Source organism: Aspergillus nidulans, chromosome V, assembly GCF_000011425.1.
Source record: "Aspergillus nidulans FGSC A4 chromosome V".
NCBI lineage: Eukaryota > Fungi > Ascomycota > Eurotiomycetes > Eurotiales > Aspergillaceae > Aspergillus > Aspergillus nidulans.
In genome coordinates this window covers 2809832-2824636 of record NC_066261.1, presented here as the reverse complement: position 1 = coordinate 2824636, position 14805 = coordinate 2809832, and the positions used below count along the sequence as shown (strand labels likewise).

Sequence of the window (14805 nt, the reverse complement as noted above, 5' to 3'; positions counted from 1 at the left end):
GGGTTGCTCCGCTCGTCGAAGTACCTGTCCTTCTTCACCTCCTATTCTTCGCCCCTGCGGTCCAGTTCCCTGTGAACCCATCGTCGCACGTTGCGCCAGGCCGGATAAAATGCTGGCAGGGAAAACCATGTCCTCTGCGGAAGCAATCCCCTCTTTTTCGCAAGGACATGGTCTGGGTCACTCTAGGGGTCGTGGCCACTCCCGCCGCTCGACGCCGATCTCCCAGCCAATTCCGTCCTATGCGCTACCCGCAGCCCAGCAGCAGTCTCAGCATTCAGTTGCAGATGTGAACAACACGAATAGTAACGCTGAGGACCTTAAAAATGGAGGACACCACCATTCGCACTGCCATTCTTCCGACCACCATGATCATTTCGAATCGGCGCCCGTTGCACATTCCCATGCTCACAAGATTATGGGAATCCAAACAGAAACAGCGCCAAGGCAACTGTAAGTATGGCATTACTTGTGAGCTGTTTCTAATCTAACAATTATTAGCGATGAAGTGGTCGCAGGAATTATGGTTGCACTGCCGTGGATTGCTTTGTCCTGGTTCTACGAACATTATGCGCAATGGACGCAACCCGAACCCGACTCAACCGCATCCATCGGGAGGATAGATCGGGCTACATCACGGACGCTTGGATTGACCGCCGCAACCCTGATTTTATATGGAGGCTGGGCTCTAATTCGCCCAAACCGGAGGAGTGGTGGGGAATCCGCTCTGAAAATGCCCAGCCTGGAGTTGAACACGGGGATAACTGCGCTCAGTCAGATATGTTCAACTGCGTTTCCCATCTATGCGACCCTGAAAGTAGGTGGGTTTCTCGTCGCTTTTGCTTTGGCCCTCGCTGTAGGTTCAGGACTGCCAACAGTTGTTCGCGGCCAAACCTCTGCTAGCAGTGGGAAAGAAAGGCAGAGCTTCAAGAAGTTGAGCGCCGCTTTCATACTTATAGTTCTGGCGTTGAGCTTCTTTGGCATGAACGCAGTATGGGACAATGCACCCTTCGTGGGATACATGGCCTTGCTTGCCTCGATCTTTCTCATCCGTCCTCCGTTCCCAGCAATCTCGGGCTCAAACCATGCATCCGAGCGTGCACTTGGGATCTCCATACCTGACCGTCCCAATGATTCAGTGACTACGCTGGAGCTACAAAACTCGTCGCAAGACCCATTGATTGCTGCTCTAACGGGCGCCGTCTTAGGACTCTTGACATTTATCATCACAGGAAATCCTTCTTTCGCCATTTCTGATATTATACACATTCTGGCAGCTGCGGGCTCTTTAGCTACCTGCTTAACGTATCTAGACATCTCCAGTATATACTCACCCCGCAAAATCGGCGTTGCTGTCGCGACGGGCAGTGCTGCGCTATTTTGCTCACCACCAGTTCAAGACAACATCTACACTGTCTACTTTATTCGAGCTTTGCTAGCCATTGCGTCTTTCTTCGCCGCCAGGCTTGACGATAAACGCTCAGTTTCTGAGGAACATGCTCACCATCACCACCACGCACATGCAACTTCCAAACCCTCGCGAGCAACGAAAATAATTCTACGCTACACCGAGTCTTACCCTTTACTGTACAGCATACTCAAGGAACGAGATTCGCGCCGCATCTTCTATTTCATGAGGTAAACCGCTTCCCTGCCTTCTCGGCCCAACGCACCATGGCTAATGATTTGCAGTCTAAACTTTGGCTTTATGCTTGTCCAACTATCTTACGGCTTCGCCACGGGCTCCCTTGGGTTACTCAGTGACAGTATTCACATGTTTTTTGACTGCTTGGCGCTTGTAGTCGGACTGTGCGCTGCTGTTATGAGCAAGTGGCCGCCAAGCACTAGGTTCCCTTACGGCTATGGTAAAGTCGATACGCTGTCGGGTTTTGCGAATGGAATTTTCCTCATGTAAGGACAGTCAGACATAGTTCTTCGTATTGTTAACTGACCATCTACAGGATTATAAGCGTTGAAATCATATATGAGGCGGTGGAGAGACTCTCTTCAGGCAGCCAAATGCACCGCCTTGGGGAACTCCTCGCAGTCAGCGTAGCGGGTCTACTCGTGAACCTCGTCGGAATTATGGCCTTTGATCACGGGCATGCGCATGGACATGACCATGGGCACGGGCACGGGCACTCGCACTCGCACTCCCACGGAAACGAGAACATGCACGGGATCTTTCTTCACATTCTAGCAGATACGCTCGGGTCGGTAGCTGTGGTGATCTCAACTATCCTTGTTCATTACTCTGGCTGGGCAGGATACGACCCTATCGCGTCTTGCATGATTGCGATTCTGATTTTTGCTTCGGCCGTTCCACTGGTCAGTAGCACAGCGAAAAGCCTGTTGCTCACTCTGCCAGCTGATGTGGAGTACAATGTCCGTGAAACCCTCGCCGGCGTTAGTACTCTTCGGGGTGTTGTCGGCTACACCGTTCCCAAGTTTTGGTTGGATGATACGGAGAAGTCCTCTGGACATAGTCATGGTCATGACCATGGCCATAGCCACAGTCACAGTCACTTAAGTCACAGCCATGGCTGTGACCATGACCACGGCCACAATAATTCCATCCATAGCCATGACCATCATAGTCATGGACGTGACCACGGCCACGCACATGAAAACGACACTCCACCAGTCCTAGGCGTAATCCACGTCACAGCCTCCCGCGCTGCGGACTTAGAAGACGTCCGAAAAAGAACCGTCGACTTCCTCAGAGAAAAGGGAATAGATATACTTGTTCAAGTTGACCGAGAAGGCGAAGGGCGCTGCTGGTGCGGTGGAGGTGGAAGTGGAAGTGGTAGTGGTAGTGGAAGAATTGGTGGCGGGAACAACCTCAAGGCTTCCTAGAAAATCAGCAACGTCCTTTGCTTGATCTGATGTTCCCTGACCCACTATTATAACAAATATAGCTTGTCTAGAGGCAGTTAGTTCTCTACTTCATCGCCTCCTGTATGTAACTTTGGACATGATATGTGGCGGATAGAGAGAGTTCAACCTGGTTCTGACATCAAGTACATAACAAGCCAATCTATGATTGCACATGCAAGTAAATGCTGATCTACGTAGTGCGTGGGGGCAGAGCAGAAACCAAACAGACACCGTGAGGAGGGCGATATCCCTGTAACACCTGTTCAGCAGGGCAACAGTTCGGGTCGTTTCTGGCCGGATAATATTTTGAAAACCGTCGAGGTAGGACAGGTGTCGTTTAGTACGTGGGGACCATGGTCCTACCACGTTGATCGCTTTCAGAAACGCGCCTTGATGGAAGACGGCATGTGGGTTGATTTGCTTATATATGTCGCGAGCGCTGAGGTTTGATTTGCAACATTGGCATTATGTTATGTATTGCGTAAAATCATCTTCTAAGAATCGTCGCTTCTATATCTAAATTGATGAAACGAACGGCCGCTAGTATATAAGTATATTGTACTGGCTATAGTGGGCCGCGGGATGATGTGGTAATATAGGTCTGCCGGGTTCCTAGTTGGATATATTCCCGAGACATGGTTGGATTCAGCGGGGCTTTGCCGTTCCGGTTTGAGAATTGAGGTTGAAGAGCACTCCTAGGTACCAGTAGTAGGGTAGTAGGCTGGGCCAGGAGCGAATCGTGACGAACCTTAACGTCTTTGCAAGGAGGGAGAGGAGACGCTTGTTGCCGGTATATAGGATTACGCTAGGACCTGAAAAACAGTGCAAGCCAATAGGGCCGCGTAATCTAGGTTAACTCCATCTAGGTCACTAGGTAGATGTTGCCTGAGCATGGTTCAGAAGATCGCTCTTTATTACGGGGTACATGAGACTGTCGTACAGAGCAGCTGGACCTCGGCGGCACATGGGCAGCATAGACGATGTATATACGGTGACCTTGTCGTTGCAGATTTAGGGTTGATGTCAATTCCTCATACATATCACTTCAGACACAGCTCCGTACCGGGGTTGCAGTCGTGCTCAAGTCCACGTTCCAATGGCGCTGCAGATGGTTTCTCCACAGCTGGAGGAGGTCATGAAGAAAGGATATGCGGCGGCATTCGAAGCTCACACTGTATTCCTTACGGGAAGTACGGGGTCTCTCGGGGGATGCCTTCTGTACAAACTGGCGCTGCAGCTCCCAACGCGAAAAATATTTGTTCTAGTGCGGGAATCTTCCGAGACGGCAGTGAGAAAGTGGAGGAGGAGCATGCCTTGTCAGGCGCAGGCGTTGCTGGGGTCGAAGAAGATTCATTTCATTATTGGAGACATCAGGCAGCCAGATTTAGGGATCGATTCCGGAGGTTTGGCGAGCTTGAGAGCGGAGGTCACTCTTGTTATCCATACGGCGGCCAAGATTTCTCTCGATTCGAGTATTACGGAGGCACTTGAAAACAATTGTTTCCCGTCCCTGGAGTTGGCACGGCTGGCTTCATCGTTTAGGAAGCTGAAACTGTTTATTCAGCTATCCACGGCGTACGCCAATAGTTTTCTGCCTGACGGGTATATCGGTGAACGTTTGTACGATCTCTCGGATGCAGACTGCGAGGAGGAGATAGCGTCTATTAAGCAGTCCGGCGAGTCCCCTCATACGTCCCGGTTCTCATCCTCGTACACTCACTCTAAGCACCTCATGGAACGTCTGATGTTGAAGCGTTATCCAACTCTGCCTTTGTTGTTCGTGCGACCGACTATCTTCGCTCGCGCCCTCCGACACCCATATCCACTATACGGACTGGACGGCTCGCACCCAATGGACAAGTTCGCCGACCTTTTGATTTCAGACCGTGGAGGCAAGCAGACATGGCATGCAACCGAAGGGTATGAGAGCGGTGCAAACGTTCTGGATGAAATTCCTGTCGACTTTGTTGCCAATGCATGTCTCTTGCATGCTGCAGCAAAGACGCGGGGCATTGTGCAGATTGGGTCCGAGCTATATGTACAGCGAACATATGACGACTTTTTGAAGCTTCTACGAGATCATGCACCAACAAAGATCCGGGAACAATTACCGGAGATCATCTTTGTGCAAGATAGGAATATCCCACAGCACTGGCTGGCCGAGCTCGTGAAGGTAGCAAGCCGCAACTGGTTGTTTGACTGTGGGAGATCGTACTGGTTGAAGCAGATGGGCGGGCCTCTGAGTTTGGCAGCGTGTGAACATGATGCAGATCGTTTGCTCGTTGCACGGATCGAGGATGTCTACAAGAAACATATGAGACGGATGGCGAAACTTTAGCAAGCGGCGATGTGCAAGCACATAGGTGTTGGCCTCTTGCCACTCAATACTCGCTTCGGTTGTTCTAATATCATCAGCAAGTAATCAGCACTTTAGCTGTCAATGTGACTTACATATATACCTATGTGGATAGATAGACGCAGTTGTGAGCAAACGGGAGTGTTGAGTATCATTTATTTCTATCTGATCCCACGAAACATCCCCTCGGCTGTGAACACGATAGTAGCTGGATTGGCTTAATGCGGCGTGCCCATATGGGTAGTTCGGGAATGGACCAGATGCCTCTCTAAGCCGATTTTCTGCTTTGGCCACAATAATATGTTTTTCCACCGTGGTTGGTAGGACTGCAGTTCGACAAGGAGCTCTAGCACGAGTGCTGAGCCTGAATTCTGGGCCCACCATAGCCGGCCATCAAGCTCGTGGATGAGGACGCCCCAGTGCATAAGGATTAGCAGAGCGAGAGGATGCCGACACCTCAGTGCATGAACAAACCCCTTATCTGCCGCAGCTAGCCAGGCCAAGATTGAGGCGATATCTCTTGAGTTGGCGTACCTGACAAAGCATTGACGAAGCAATTTCACTGCCTCGTGAAACACGTTGCGCTGCTCCGAGTTCGACACCTCGTCGGTCAGCATGGAGAGGTTGTTAAGTGCTATTTCAGTATCTTGGTCTAGGGCCGTGGTCGAATTGCCCCAAAAATTGCTTTCGTATGTAAAAGGCTTTAGCGTAACCCACCCACGATAAAGGTTGAGGATCTTGCTCACTCCTTGAAGGAGCTCAGTCGCAAGAACTATTTTTTCGTAGGCGCCAATGTTCTCATCTTTCTCCGCAGTGTGCCGAGGAAGAGCTATGCATATAATTGTAGTGACGACGGAGTGCGCGAAGACCGCATCAGAATTTTGAGGGTTTATATCGTCTATTGCATGACGGAATGGGGTGAGCGTCTGGTTATGGTATTCGAGAGCCGTGTTGATATATGTAAAAGCTGCTGATGGGTCCAATGAAGACGCTATATGCAATGAAGCAGCAGCGAGAATGCCTTTTAACAGGAAATCATGGTGGAGAGCTTTCTGTGGAACAACGACTTGCCAAGTGTGGAAATCAGAGGGAGAGTTAGAGAAACTCTGATATGTTTCAGTAGAAAACTTGTGCATTAATTCTAGCCTGCGTAACTCTGCCGCACGTAGATCATCCCCTGGCGATGCACTTGTGACTTGTTGGTAGGGCTGGGACACATACGGAGTCGCACTATAACTGTATCCAGGGGCTGTTGGACTGGCGGATGTACTGGATAGGCTACGAGACACCGGTGTTCGCGAGTAGAAGCACTCCAGCTCTCTTGATTTGCAATTGGAGCACGGTGGGCCTTGCTCATCACACTACAAGCGTCAGATGGCACACATGATATACGGCAACTCTCTGAACTTACCTTAACACGTCGTTTCTTACACTGGTCGCAACCATTGCGTGACTTTGTATGAGATCTCCGGGGCGGCATCACTGGCGATCTATGAGCCGCATGAAAATCACATCCCGGTGTTACCCAAATGCCTGATTTGCCGAGCAATGGCCAATGACCAGCGGCCAGTAAACTGGTATTTGGAGCACAGGTTGTCGGCTAAGGGAGGCAAGATCACGATTTGCATATGACGGCTGGAATGAGACGCTTGACGCTGGAGCTGACGGTGACCGGGTAAGCCCACGTGGGTCCATGTGTTGAATATCTCGCTTACTAATCACCACGTGATTACACTGGGGCCTCCATCCGCATCTTCATCTAATCCCATACTCCGACCGGCAACATGCCGTGACTCGGCGCGGTTTGTCTACGGATATATAAACGTCACAACTCGGTTCGCATAGGAAGCCGAGATCGCCGCATTGTCAGCTACCCTGGAGCAAATCAGGAGGCAACCCGAAAGATGACCTCGAACCGAATAAACAAGATGAACGCTGCTAAGCGAAGTTAGGGACAAGACTCTGATAATGGGCCGGTGGGGCGGTGCGAGAACGAAAACGAAAACGAGAGCGAATGCGAAAGTTCTGGCCAATCATGAAGATAGATTGCAATATTCTGACTGGAGTATACCAGCCCAAGATCCACCAGGATGACAGTGCCTCAATCGCGAGTTTCCCGATAAACCGGGGCTAGAGGCGGTTGCAGGGATTGTCTTAGGTCTCCCTATCATAAAGGCTAGCCCAGCTTTACTGGCTCCTGGAAGCGCAGGTTTCCGGAAATTTCTGGGCCCGAGCATCATAGCTCTATCATCTTTATATGCCGGCGTCAGCATTCTAGTCTGTCTCTCGTTCTTCTCGTCTTCGCCCGGACCTGCGACCCTGATTCCACGCAGCCCAGCTCCCGCTACTGCGCTTTTCAATCATCTCTTCAAATGGCAAGCTACGAAACGTGTCACGAAGTCTCCCCGTTGTGCCCTGTCGAGGCAACAACCTACGGCTACTACCCCAACTTTGGCGGCAATGTCTTCTTCGCCGTGTGGTTTGGTCTTCTTGGCGTCATACAACTGGGGATTGGTACCTACTATCGGTCATGGACGATAATGATCGCGCTGGCTGTAGGGCCGCTCATGGAACTAGCAGGGTACATAGGACGGATATTGATGAACGATAACCCGTGGAATGGTGACGCTTTTAAGCTGCAGATTGTCTGCCTCGTGCTCGCCCCGACTTTCATCGCCGCCGGCATCTACCTTACTTTGAAGCACATCATCCTCGCGCTCGGCCCCGAGCACTCGCGTCTCAAGCCGAAACTCTTTACCTGGATCTTCATCTGCTGCGATATCGGATCGCTCATCTTACAGGCAGCAGGTGGCGGTGTTGCAGCCGCTGCAGGAAATGATATGGAAGTTCTCAAGATTGGAGATGATATTATAATTGCTGGTATCGCATTCCAGGTCGCCACAATGTCAGTCTGCGGACTGCTTGCAGCCGAGTTCTTCTGGCGCGTTAGGAAAAGTGGCCCTGGATCTTTCAGCGAGAAGTCTCTCGGCCGCAGAAGCATACACCTTATCCTTTTTGGAGAGATCTTCGCATACTTCACCGTGCTGATTCGGTGTATTTACCGGTACGCCTTCTCTCTTATTACCCTTCTCTCTATATCGCCATTCGGTTACTTGTATTAACAGCGATAATTGCAGTATCCCCGAAATGGCCGGCGGCTGGGGCAATCCGCTTATGCAAAAAGAAAAAGAATTCCTAGTACTCGATGGAATGTAAGTTCTGATACTGATATCATTTGGCCCTTGCCCAAGCGCTAATTTCATACAGGATGATCGGTCTCGCTGTTCTATCGCTCACCGTCTTCCATCCTAGCTTCTTCCTTCCGTCGTTGAGGAAGGGAGTTAAGGCTCAGCCATAACGCCGCGTTGATATTCCAGTTGGGGATATATACCCATATTAAGTTAGACCATTGTACATAAACAAAAATTCACGTACAAGCATTATTTACCAGAATTTATCTGCGTCGTCTATACTAATAGCATTGCTGGGAAAACAACTTTAACTGCCATTCCAATGCCTGTACGATATGTCTCCTTCACTAAATGGAGTATTTACCAGGAACCTGAAAATTCTGAAATTGGATTTGAGCTGGTAGATAGAAGGTAGTCGAGTCGGCCCGATCCAGGAAATCATGCTAAAATCCAGGCGCAGTTGTGCTAACACAAGATATGAGAATAAATGATGGATATATCTGTTCCACCACAATGCCCAACCAACCAAGGATATATAACTCCAAAACTGGCAAGCCAAATTTGCGACGGACTCAATGTGACCAGGTTGAATAGTCTATAGGGACTAGGTGGCTGCAGCCAAGCAATCGAAGACAGAAGACGGCAAAGAGGAGGGTCACAGCTCGAAAACGCCCAACACCAGTGCGTTACTTGACCCAAAAGCGGAAGACAGTAGCAGCGAGACAAATGGGCGAGCGAAAAACGTCAAAATGTGAAATGCATATGTGGTGTATAACTGATTATTCCTCTCCAAGGCTCTCGCGGACACACTTGCGGACGCGCCTCTTGAATTCCTTGGGATCGTCTCGCCACAGACGAGCGGCCTCAACGTTTGCTGCGCTCTCGTCATTCGGGCTGGAGAGCATGGAAATCACGGAAAGGAGGATTGTTTCAGGTGTTTGGACGGGTGACCAGCGCTCGGCGGCAGACTCATAGCCATATTTATCTTCTTCCGGTGGGTGCAGGATGGAGATGCAAACCTCGCCGTTAGGGTAGACTGACGTGACTGGTGAGTACGGAACAGTGCATTCTGGGCTTGTGTTCACAGAAGGGAGATCAACACGTACTGTTGGGGTGAAAAAGCGGCGGCTCGAACTTCATCTTCGGCGGCATATGAGGGTACTCGGGGGGGAAGGAAAGTCGAGCACGGAAGAAACCACCTGATATGGCGTCCATAGTCAATAAATGGTCGTAATGTTGGAACGGGAGATGCTGAATGCTGCCGGTTCGGAAATATGGAAGACATTGAACTTACCGCCATATAGTTTAACATCGTCAGAGATCATGAGCATGACCTCCCATTCGAACACATTGTTGTCTACAAGTCCACAGCTAATCCCGGGGAGGTCTTTGTCTGATTGCATATGTTGTAACTGACGGGCCAGCATGCGGCCTGCTGGTGTTGTGGCCATGGCGATAAGCGGGGGCGGGGTGCTGTGGAAGGGTAGAAGAGCTGGGCAGGAGAGAGGCGAGAGAGGGGAAAGGAGCTAGAAGATAGCGAAATTCAGATGACAAGAGGAGAATAAGGAGGACAAATGGCGCGAGAGTAAAGAGTTATCCCGAGATTGCCTCCAGCAGACAGGACAGTCACGAAGAGGCTGTCAGTTGATCGTGAAATAACCCCAGAGCCAGGCGGTGTGGTATAGCGAGGAATTTGGTTGGCTGGAAGGCGGTGGGGATTTCCTGTCTCCCCTCATCGGGAACGAACCGGATACTCCGTGATCAATGCTCTGGCTTAAGCGTCGTCCCTTGCCAGTTGCCACAGGGTCCCCGGCGAAGCAACAAGGATAACCTTGTACCACTTCGCTTGGCTCAATCTCACTGCATAAGATTATAGATTGGTTACACCACATCGATGCAGCATCAAGTGTCTTGTATTGAGAATACGGAAAGTGCCAGCCTAACACGAATAATAAATGATTTATCATTTAAGCAAGTATAATGGTTGGTATGTAAATGGCGAGCGTACAGGGTGAGTAAAAATACTGGATAGATATTATATTCGAGACAATCATAGAACCAATGTCCAAGAGGCACCGCGCTTCCCAGGGACGGTAACTGCGTTTATTAACGTCGGTTCTTCCGCAGTTTAGTTGCCACCCTTAGGCTTAATTGCGAAAGCACCACCGAGTAACGTTGCCGCAATAACGATAGAGAAGAAGATCGAGCTAGCCATGTATAAGCCCATGGCCTTGAGTTCAGCTTTAGCATAGCGCTTCCAGCCGTCGCGGTCCATTGTTTTCCAAGCATCGGCAATGCTCAGAGCACCACCACCAACGACTTCGGGAGCAACCTTCCCACCGAAGCTTCGGTCGAAGGGGATGATTGGCTCGTCCTCTGCAGGGAGCATAGACGCCGCCACGCGGACGAAGATGACGTTTGCGGGGAAGGACGCAAGCCAGCCAACCAAGCCAGCGATGCTCATTATGCCGGCGGCACGCCGCACGAGCTCGGGAGAAACATCACCATCGCGAATAAGATCGAGTTCCTTGAGTCCATGGACTAGACGGATGATGAAAAAAGCGATAAGGCACGAGCCGTTGACAACAAGGCTTTCGAAAGCAGCTGCAGGGATAATCTTCTTCAGAGATCGAAAGCTCGGGATACGCTGGTAGAAACGCTTGGGAGAAGGCTCCGAGATCACAATGTGCACCCAGGCGACCCGCAGATTGGCAAGGAGAATATGGACAAGCGTGGATTGGATGAATCCACTATAAATCGAGCTAGGAGACATAGGAATAATAGAAGAGACGATGCACTGGGCAACAGCTAAGGTGATGAACATGCTGAAGCCACGGAAACGTGAGAGACGGCCGCCGCGCGCGCGGAGGTGGCGAAGCGTAGTGCGCAGCTTGCTAGTGATGGGCCTAGGAGCAGGGGTTTCAACTTCCATCTCGACATCGTTCGGATCGGCCGGGTTCTTGTTGATAGGATCAATATCAACACGAAGATAGAGTGCCGGATTAGAATCCTCCACGGCAGCGAGGGTTGGTACTAGTGTTCCATAAGTGTACGCGATCTAGGGTACGACTTGTCAGCAATGTCACCGAGCAACCATGTCATGACTGTACTTACGGAGGAAATAGCAAAGACACCCGCAAGGATTGTAATAAAGAACAAGCCAGCAAGGATAGGAGATCCCACTTCAACACGATAGATGGGCATATCCCCATCCTCGGCTGCAGAGAAGGCCTCAACCCCGCGACGGACAAGATGAGAGACCGTCATAATGCTATAAAGACAAGTGTCCCAAAATTTGATGAAAATGAGATTTTGGGCGATGAAATGACAAGTGAGGGACAAGAGTTGGATGAAAAAGGAAGTTAAAGAGGCGATAAGCGATGTTCTTAAACCCGGGGTGCTGGTGGTGGCCAAAGGCCTAGCCGCTGGCGCTGGGCAGGCAGAAGCAGCGTAGGCTGAGGCTGAGCAGCCTAGCTCGGCTTGTAGCCAATGGAAAGCGGTCTGGGCGTTGATGAGTCTCCTCCGCCCCGTATGAGAGACTCTTAGCTCCGGCGCTTCCGTTCTTTCTTACAAGTGCCCACCGGTCCCTGACCTGACCTTGGTTCTGAGAATTGAGTCCCTGAGGTTTAACCTGCAACCTTGTGATAAAATCGATCGAGTAGACCAATGATCGGCCATCTACATCTACAAATTCCTCAAGAGTGTAAGCTTCCATCTGCCGTTCGACTTCTGCTGACCGTGTGCATTCTTTGCCCAGGGCGAGAGTCTCACTCACATGGACCATAGCCCAATATAGTTAAGCGCGGTTTCGAAGGGGTGCATGACTCTATTTATCGACTTTCGAATTCGATGACCTGATCGCAATTATGGAATGCCAGATTGCAGAAGCCACGCTAAAGACACGGGGCACAGTTATCCACTGATTTCTTTCACTGGTATGCAGTTCCTCTGTCTTTCTCTGGACCCGCAGCAGCCACTAAACTAAGCTAAAGAGTATAATACCAGTTTTCCATACCCTCAATACGGCCTTCCGTTTCCTTCGCCTTCTTGTTGACCCTCCAAAAATACACATCCATTATCACGGTCATGCAAACGCTGACCATGGTGACTCCAAAGGTAACCCAAATACCCGTCGTGTAGGTTGGGCTTTCACTTGACTTGAAAGAAACACTAGCCACGATTCCACCAAGGCCTCCGCCAATCAAGCAGGTGGCCGATGCAACGGCTCGTTTCGAGTGCGAGGTGATATTATTCGCCTGAAACGCGAGTACGCCCGGAATGCAGAATTGCAGGAAGCCGACGCCTGCACGTGTCCGGTTAGCAGATTGCATAAGGGATCTGACATGGGAAGCACGTACCAAGGAAAACCCCAAAATACCGTGCAGCGTTGGCCTTGGCATATGCAGTGATAAGCATCCCAACCGCTGTCAGCAATTGGTGGACCGCAATCACAGGACCTCGAACATGATATCGATCTGTTAGCCAGCCTGAGAAGTATGTAGCTGCGGCGGCGAGGATGTAGGGCGGAGCGCTGAGGAGCTGGCTCTCTTGGCTTGTGAATCCCATCCCGGTCAGGATGATGGTCTTGAAATAGCTATACGCATATCCTGGAAGCGTTGACGCCATGAGATTCAATGCCCAGAAATACAGCTTCCAGTCCTTTAGGTGGTGCAAGATCTTCGCAACCGTCAGTGGATCTTCTTCCGCATCGCCACGGTCATGGTTGATCCGATCGATCACAAATTGTTTTTCTGCCGGGGATAGAAAGCCATCTGCTTTGGTGGGAAAATCAATGACAATGAGCCGCCCAATAGCACAAACTCCGACCGTAATGGCGCCCTCAACTATGAAGATCCCTAGTGCACATCAGCCGGTTGCGCAGGTCCGGATTCTGGAGAAATGATTGCGTACATCTCCAGCCATTAAGACCATAAGTACCCTTCAGCAGAGTCAACGCATAGGCGAAGATGGCTGCAAAAGCGTTTAAAACCACAGATATCAGCCAGAATGCCGCTAGCCTTTTACCGACCTCAAATCGCTTGTACCAGCAGGTGATCAGATAAGTACACCCTAGTCTTGTCAATTTATAATCATGATCAGACCTTGAAGCCTCTTACCTGGAAGGAAGCCAGCTTCCATTATCCCTAATCACTACAGTCAGCATCAGGCAGCCTCGTTCGGAGCCCATTCAAGCCTACCAAGTAATGTTCGACACACTGTCATTGTTTCCCAGCTGTATGTGAATCCCATACCGATTAAGATAGCCCCGAAGCTTACTCCAAGAAAAGCAAGCCAATTCGCGGCACCGGCTTTGGGGAGGATGATGTTCTATGATGTATGAGGCTCTTGTCCATGATCCTTGACAAGGGGAACGGCAAACCAACACTTGGAATCTCGAACAAACTTTCATGCTCCAGTTAGCATGTCTCGCAAGAATCATTACTGGAGGCTCACATGTAAGCCACAAAAAACACCATTACCACAACGGTATACCGGTTGCCGACGTCAAGCCCGAGATCTTCTTCCATACCCGCGACAAACGCAAGTCCGAGGTTTGTACGATCTATCAGAGATATAGAGTACATTAACCCTAAGATTGGTAGGAGACGAAGATCAACCCGCCGCCTGCAGTCAAATAATCAGACAGATTTTCGGAGAGAAAATGAACGGGACAGTACATGACTTTCTTCTGATGCGCTTCATCAATGCCATAAACAGGACGGTCATATCTCTCCTCATCTTTAAGAACGGCTTCCAAATGCTGGCTAGGCGGGAACTTCTCTTCACTGAGGTTGTGCGTTTCTGCCATGGCGGGTTGCGAGTGGGTCTTCCAAATCACGATTATGATTCAATAAAAGATCTGGATTGTTTCAAAAAGCGGTTTCCTTAGGACCTATAAACAGGATACCGTCTGAATATATATTTCCGAAGAAGCCTTCTTCCGTCAATGGCCCTTGCTTCACAACTGGCTAACTTTAACCGAGTTCAACCTAGGAACCAGCCCACCGTGTCTTGCATACCCGGACACCGCGGCCTGAATTCTGAGTACCAGTCACACTGGAGGACCTGGAGATATGGAGAATATACCCCGCAGATCATTCTCATGCCAAGGGTCTATAGGTGCGGGGATTCTTCTGATGCCAAGTTAAATATTGAAGGTACCAGTCGGCTGAGGTGATTCGATACAGTCAGGACTGCAACGATAATGGTCCCATGGTCTGCAGCCTACCCATAGCATATCGGCGGTATGACCACGTTTGCATGTCCTGCTACACTGCTTTCGTATATCAGCCGATATCAAAGAGATCACTCTAACCGCAATCTTGGCATAGCGCGGGGAAGCAGTGGAGAGCTTGGCATTGTCTGATATCTCCCGGGCTCGCG

General features: G+C 50.3%; 7 protein-coding genes across 7 annotated transcripts, besides 1 other annotated feature; 3 read left to right on the top strand and 4 right to left on the bottom strand.

The window, feature by feature from the left end:
- Positions 1-14805: part of a sequence feature (contig 1.93 620..340023(-1)) that runs on past both edges of the window.
- Positions 128-2853, top strand: ANIA_05347 (metal cation transporter MSC2; the record flags this gene model as incomplete). Its single annotated transcript, XM_657859.1, has 5 exons — positions 128-450; positions 499-770; positions 819-1635; positions 1690-1908; positions 1959-2853. 5 exons carry the CDS (start codon positions 128-130, stop codon positions 2851-2853), a joined length of 2526 nt encoding a protein of 841 aa, XP_662951.1.
- On the top strand, positions 3971-5212 carry ANIA_05348 (fatty acyl-CoA reductase; the record flags this gene model as incomplete). The annotated part of the gene is made up of 1 exon (XM_657860.1): positions 3971-5212. One exon carries the CDS (start codon positions 3971-3973, stop codon positions 5210-5212), a length of 1242 nt encoding a protein of 413 aa, XP_662952.1.
- ANIA_05349 (uncharacterized protein) lies at positions 5449-6676 on the bottom strand (the record flags this gene model as incomplete). Its single annotated transcript, XM_657861.1, has 3 exons — positions 5449-6221; positions 6452-6591; positions 6642-6676. 3 exons carry the CDS (start codon positions 6674-6676, stop codon positions 5449-5451), a joined length of 948 nt encoding a protein of 315 aa, XP_662953.1.
- ANIA_05350 (RTA1 domain-containing protein) lies at positions 7603-8588 on the top strand (the record flags this gene model as incomplete). The annotated part of the gene is made up of 3 exons (XM_657862.1): positions 7603-8294; positions 8356-8442; positions 8498-8588. The coding sequence occupies 3 exons, from the start codon at positions 7603-7605 to the stop codon at positions 8586-8588; spliced, it is 870 nt and encodes a 289-aa protein (XP_662954.1).
- Positions 8843-10025, bottom strand: ANIA_05351 (putative ubiquitin conjugating enzyme). Its single transcript, XM_050612345.1, has 3 exons — positions 9716-10025; positions 9528-9620; positions 8843-9457 (listed from the first exon to the last, which is right to left on the bottom strand). The coding sequence occupies exons 1-3, from the start codon at positions 9870-9872 to the stop codon at positions 9201-9203; spliced, it is 507 nt and encodes a 168-aa protein (XP_050468279.1). The 5' UTR covers positions 9873-10025; the 3' UTR covers positions 8843-9200.
- ANIA_10664 (uncharacterized protein) lies at positions 10318-11761 on the bottom strand. Its single transcript, XM_050612344.1, has 2 exons — positions 11536-11761; positions 10318-11479 (listed from the first exon to the last, which is right to left on the bottom strand). Exons 1-2 carry the CDS (start codon positions 11686-11688, stop codon positions 10550-10552), a joined length of 1083 nt encoding a protein of 360 aa, XP_050468278.1. The 5' UTR covers positions 11689-11761; the 3' UTR covers positions 10318-10549.
- Positions 12408-14006, bottom strand: ANIA_10662 (uncharacterized protein; the record flags this gene model as incomplete). The annotated part of the gene is made up of 7 exons (XM_050612343.1): positions 12408-12724; positions 12780-13277; positions 13333-13491; positions 13539-13565; positions 13620-13749; positions 13806-13824; positions 13876-14006. 7 exons carry the CDS (start codon positions 14004-14006, stop codon positions 12408-12410), a joined length of 1281 nt encoding a protein of 426 aa, XP_050468277.1.

Bases quoted from the DNA above. Each gene is read 5' to 3' on its own strand.
- ANIA_05351 (XM_050612345.1), bottom strand. From the start codon at position 9,872: ATGGCCACAACACCAGCAGGCCGCATGCTGGCCCGTCAGTTACAACAT. The intron at 9,621-9,715 runs GTAAGTTCAATG...ACGCCATATCAG, and splicing joins CGATGTTAAACTATATGGCG to GTGGTTTCTTCCGTGCTCGA. The intron at 9,458-9,527 runs GTACGTGTTGAT...CAGTCACGTCAG, and splicing joins GCCGCTTTTTCACCCCAACA to TCTACCCTAACGGCGAGGTT.
- ANIA_10664 (XM_050612344.1), bottom strand. From the start codon at position 11,688: ATGACGGTCTCTCATCTTGTCCGTCGCGGGGTTGAGGCCTTCTCTGCA. The intron at 11,480-11,535 runs GTAAGTACAGTC...GTCGTACCCTAG, and splicing joins GTGTCTTTGCTATTTCCTCC to ATCGCGTACACTTATGGAAC.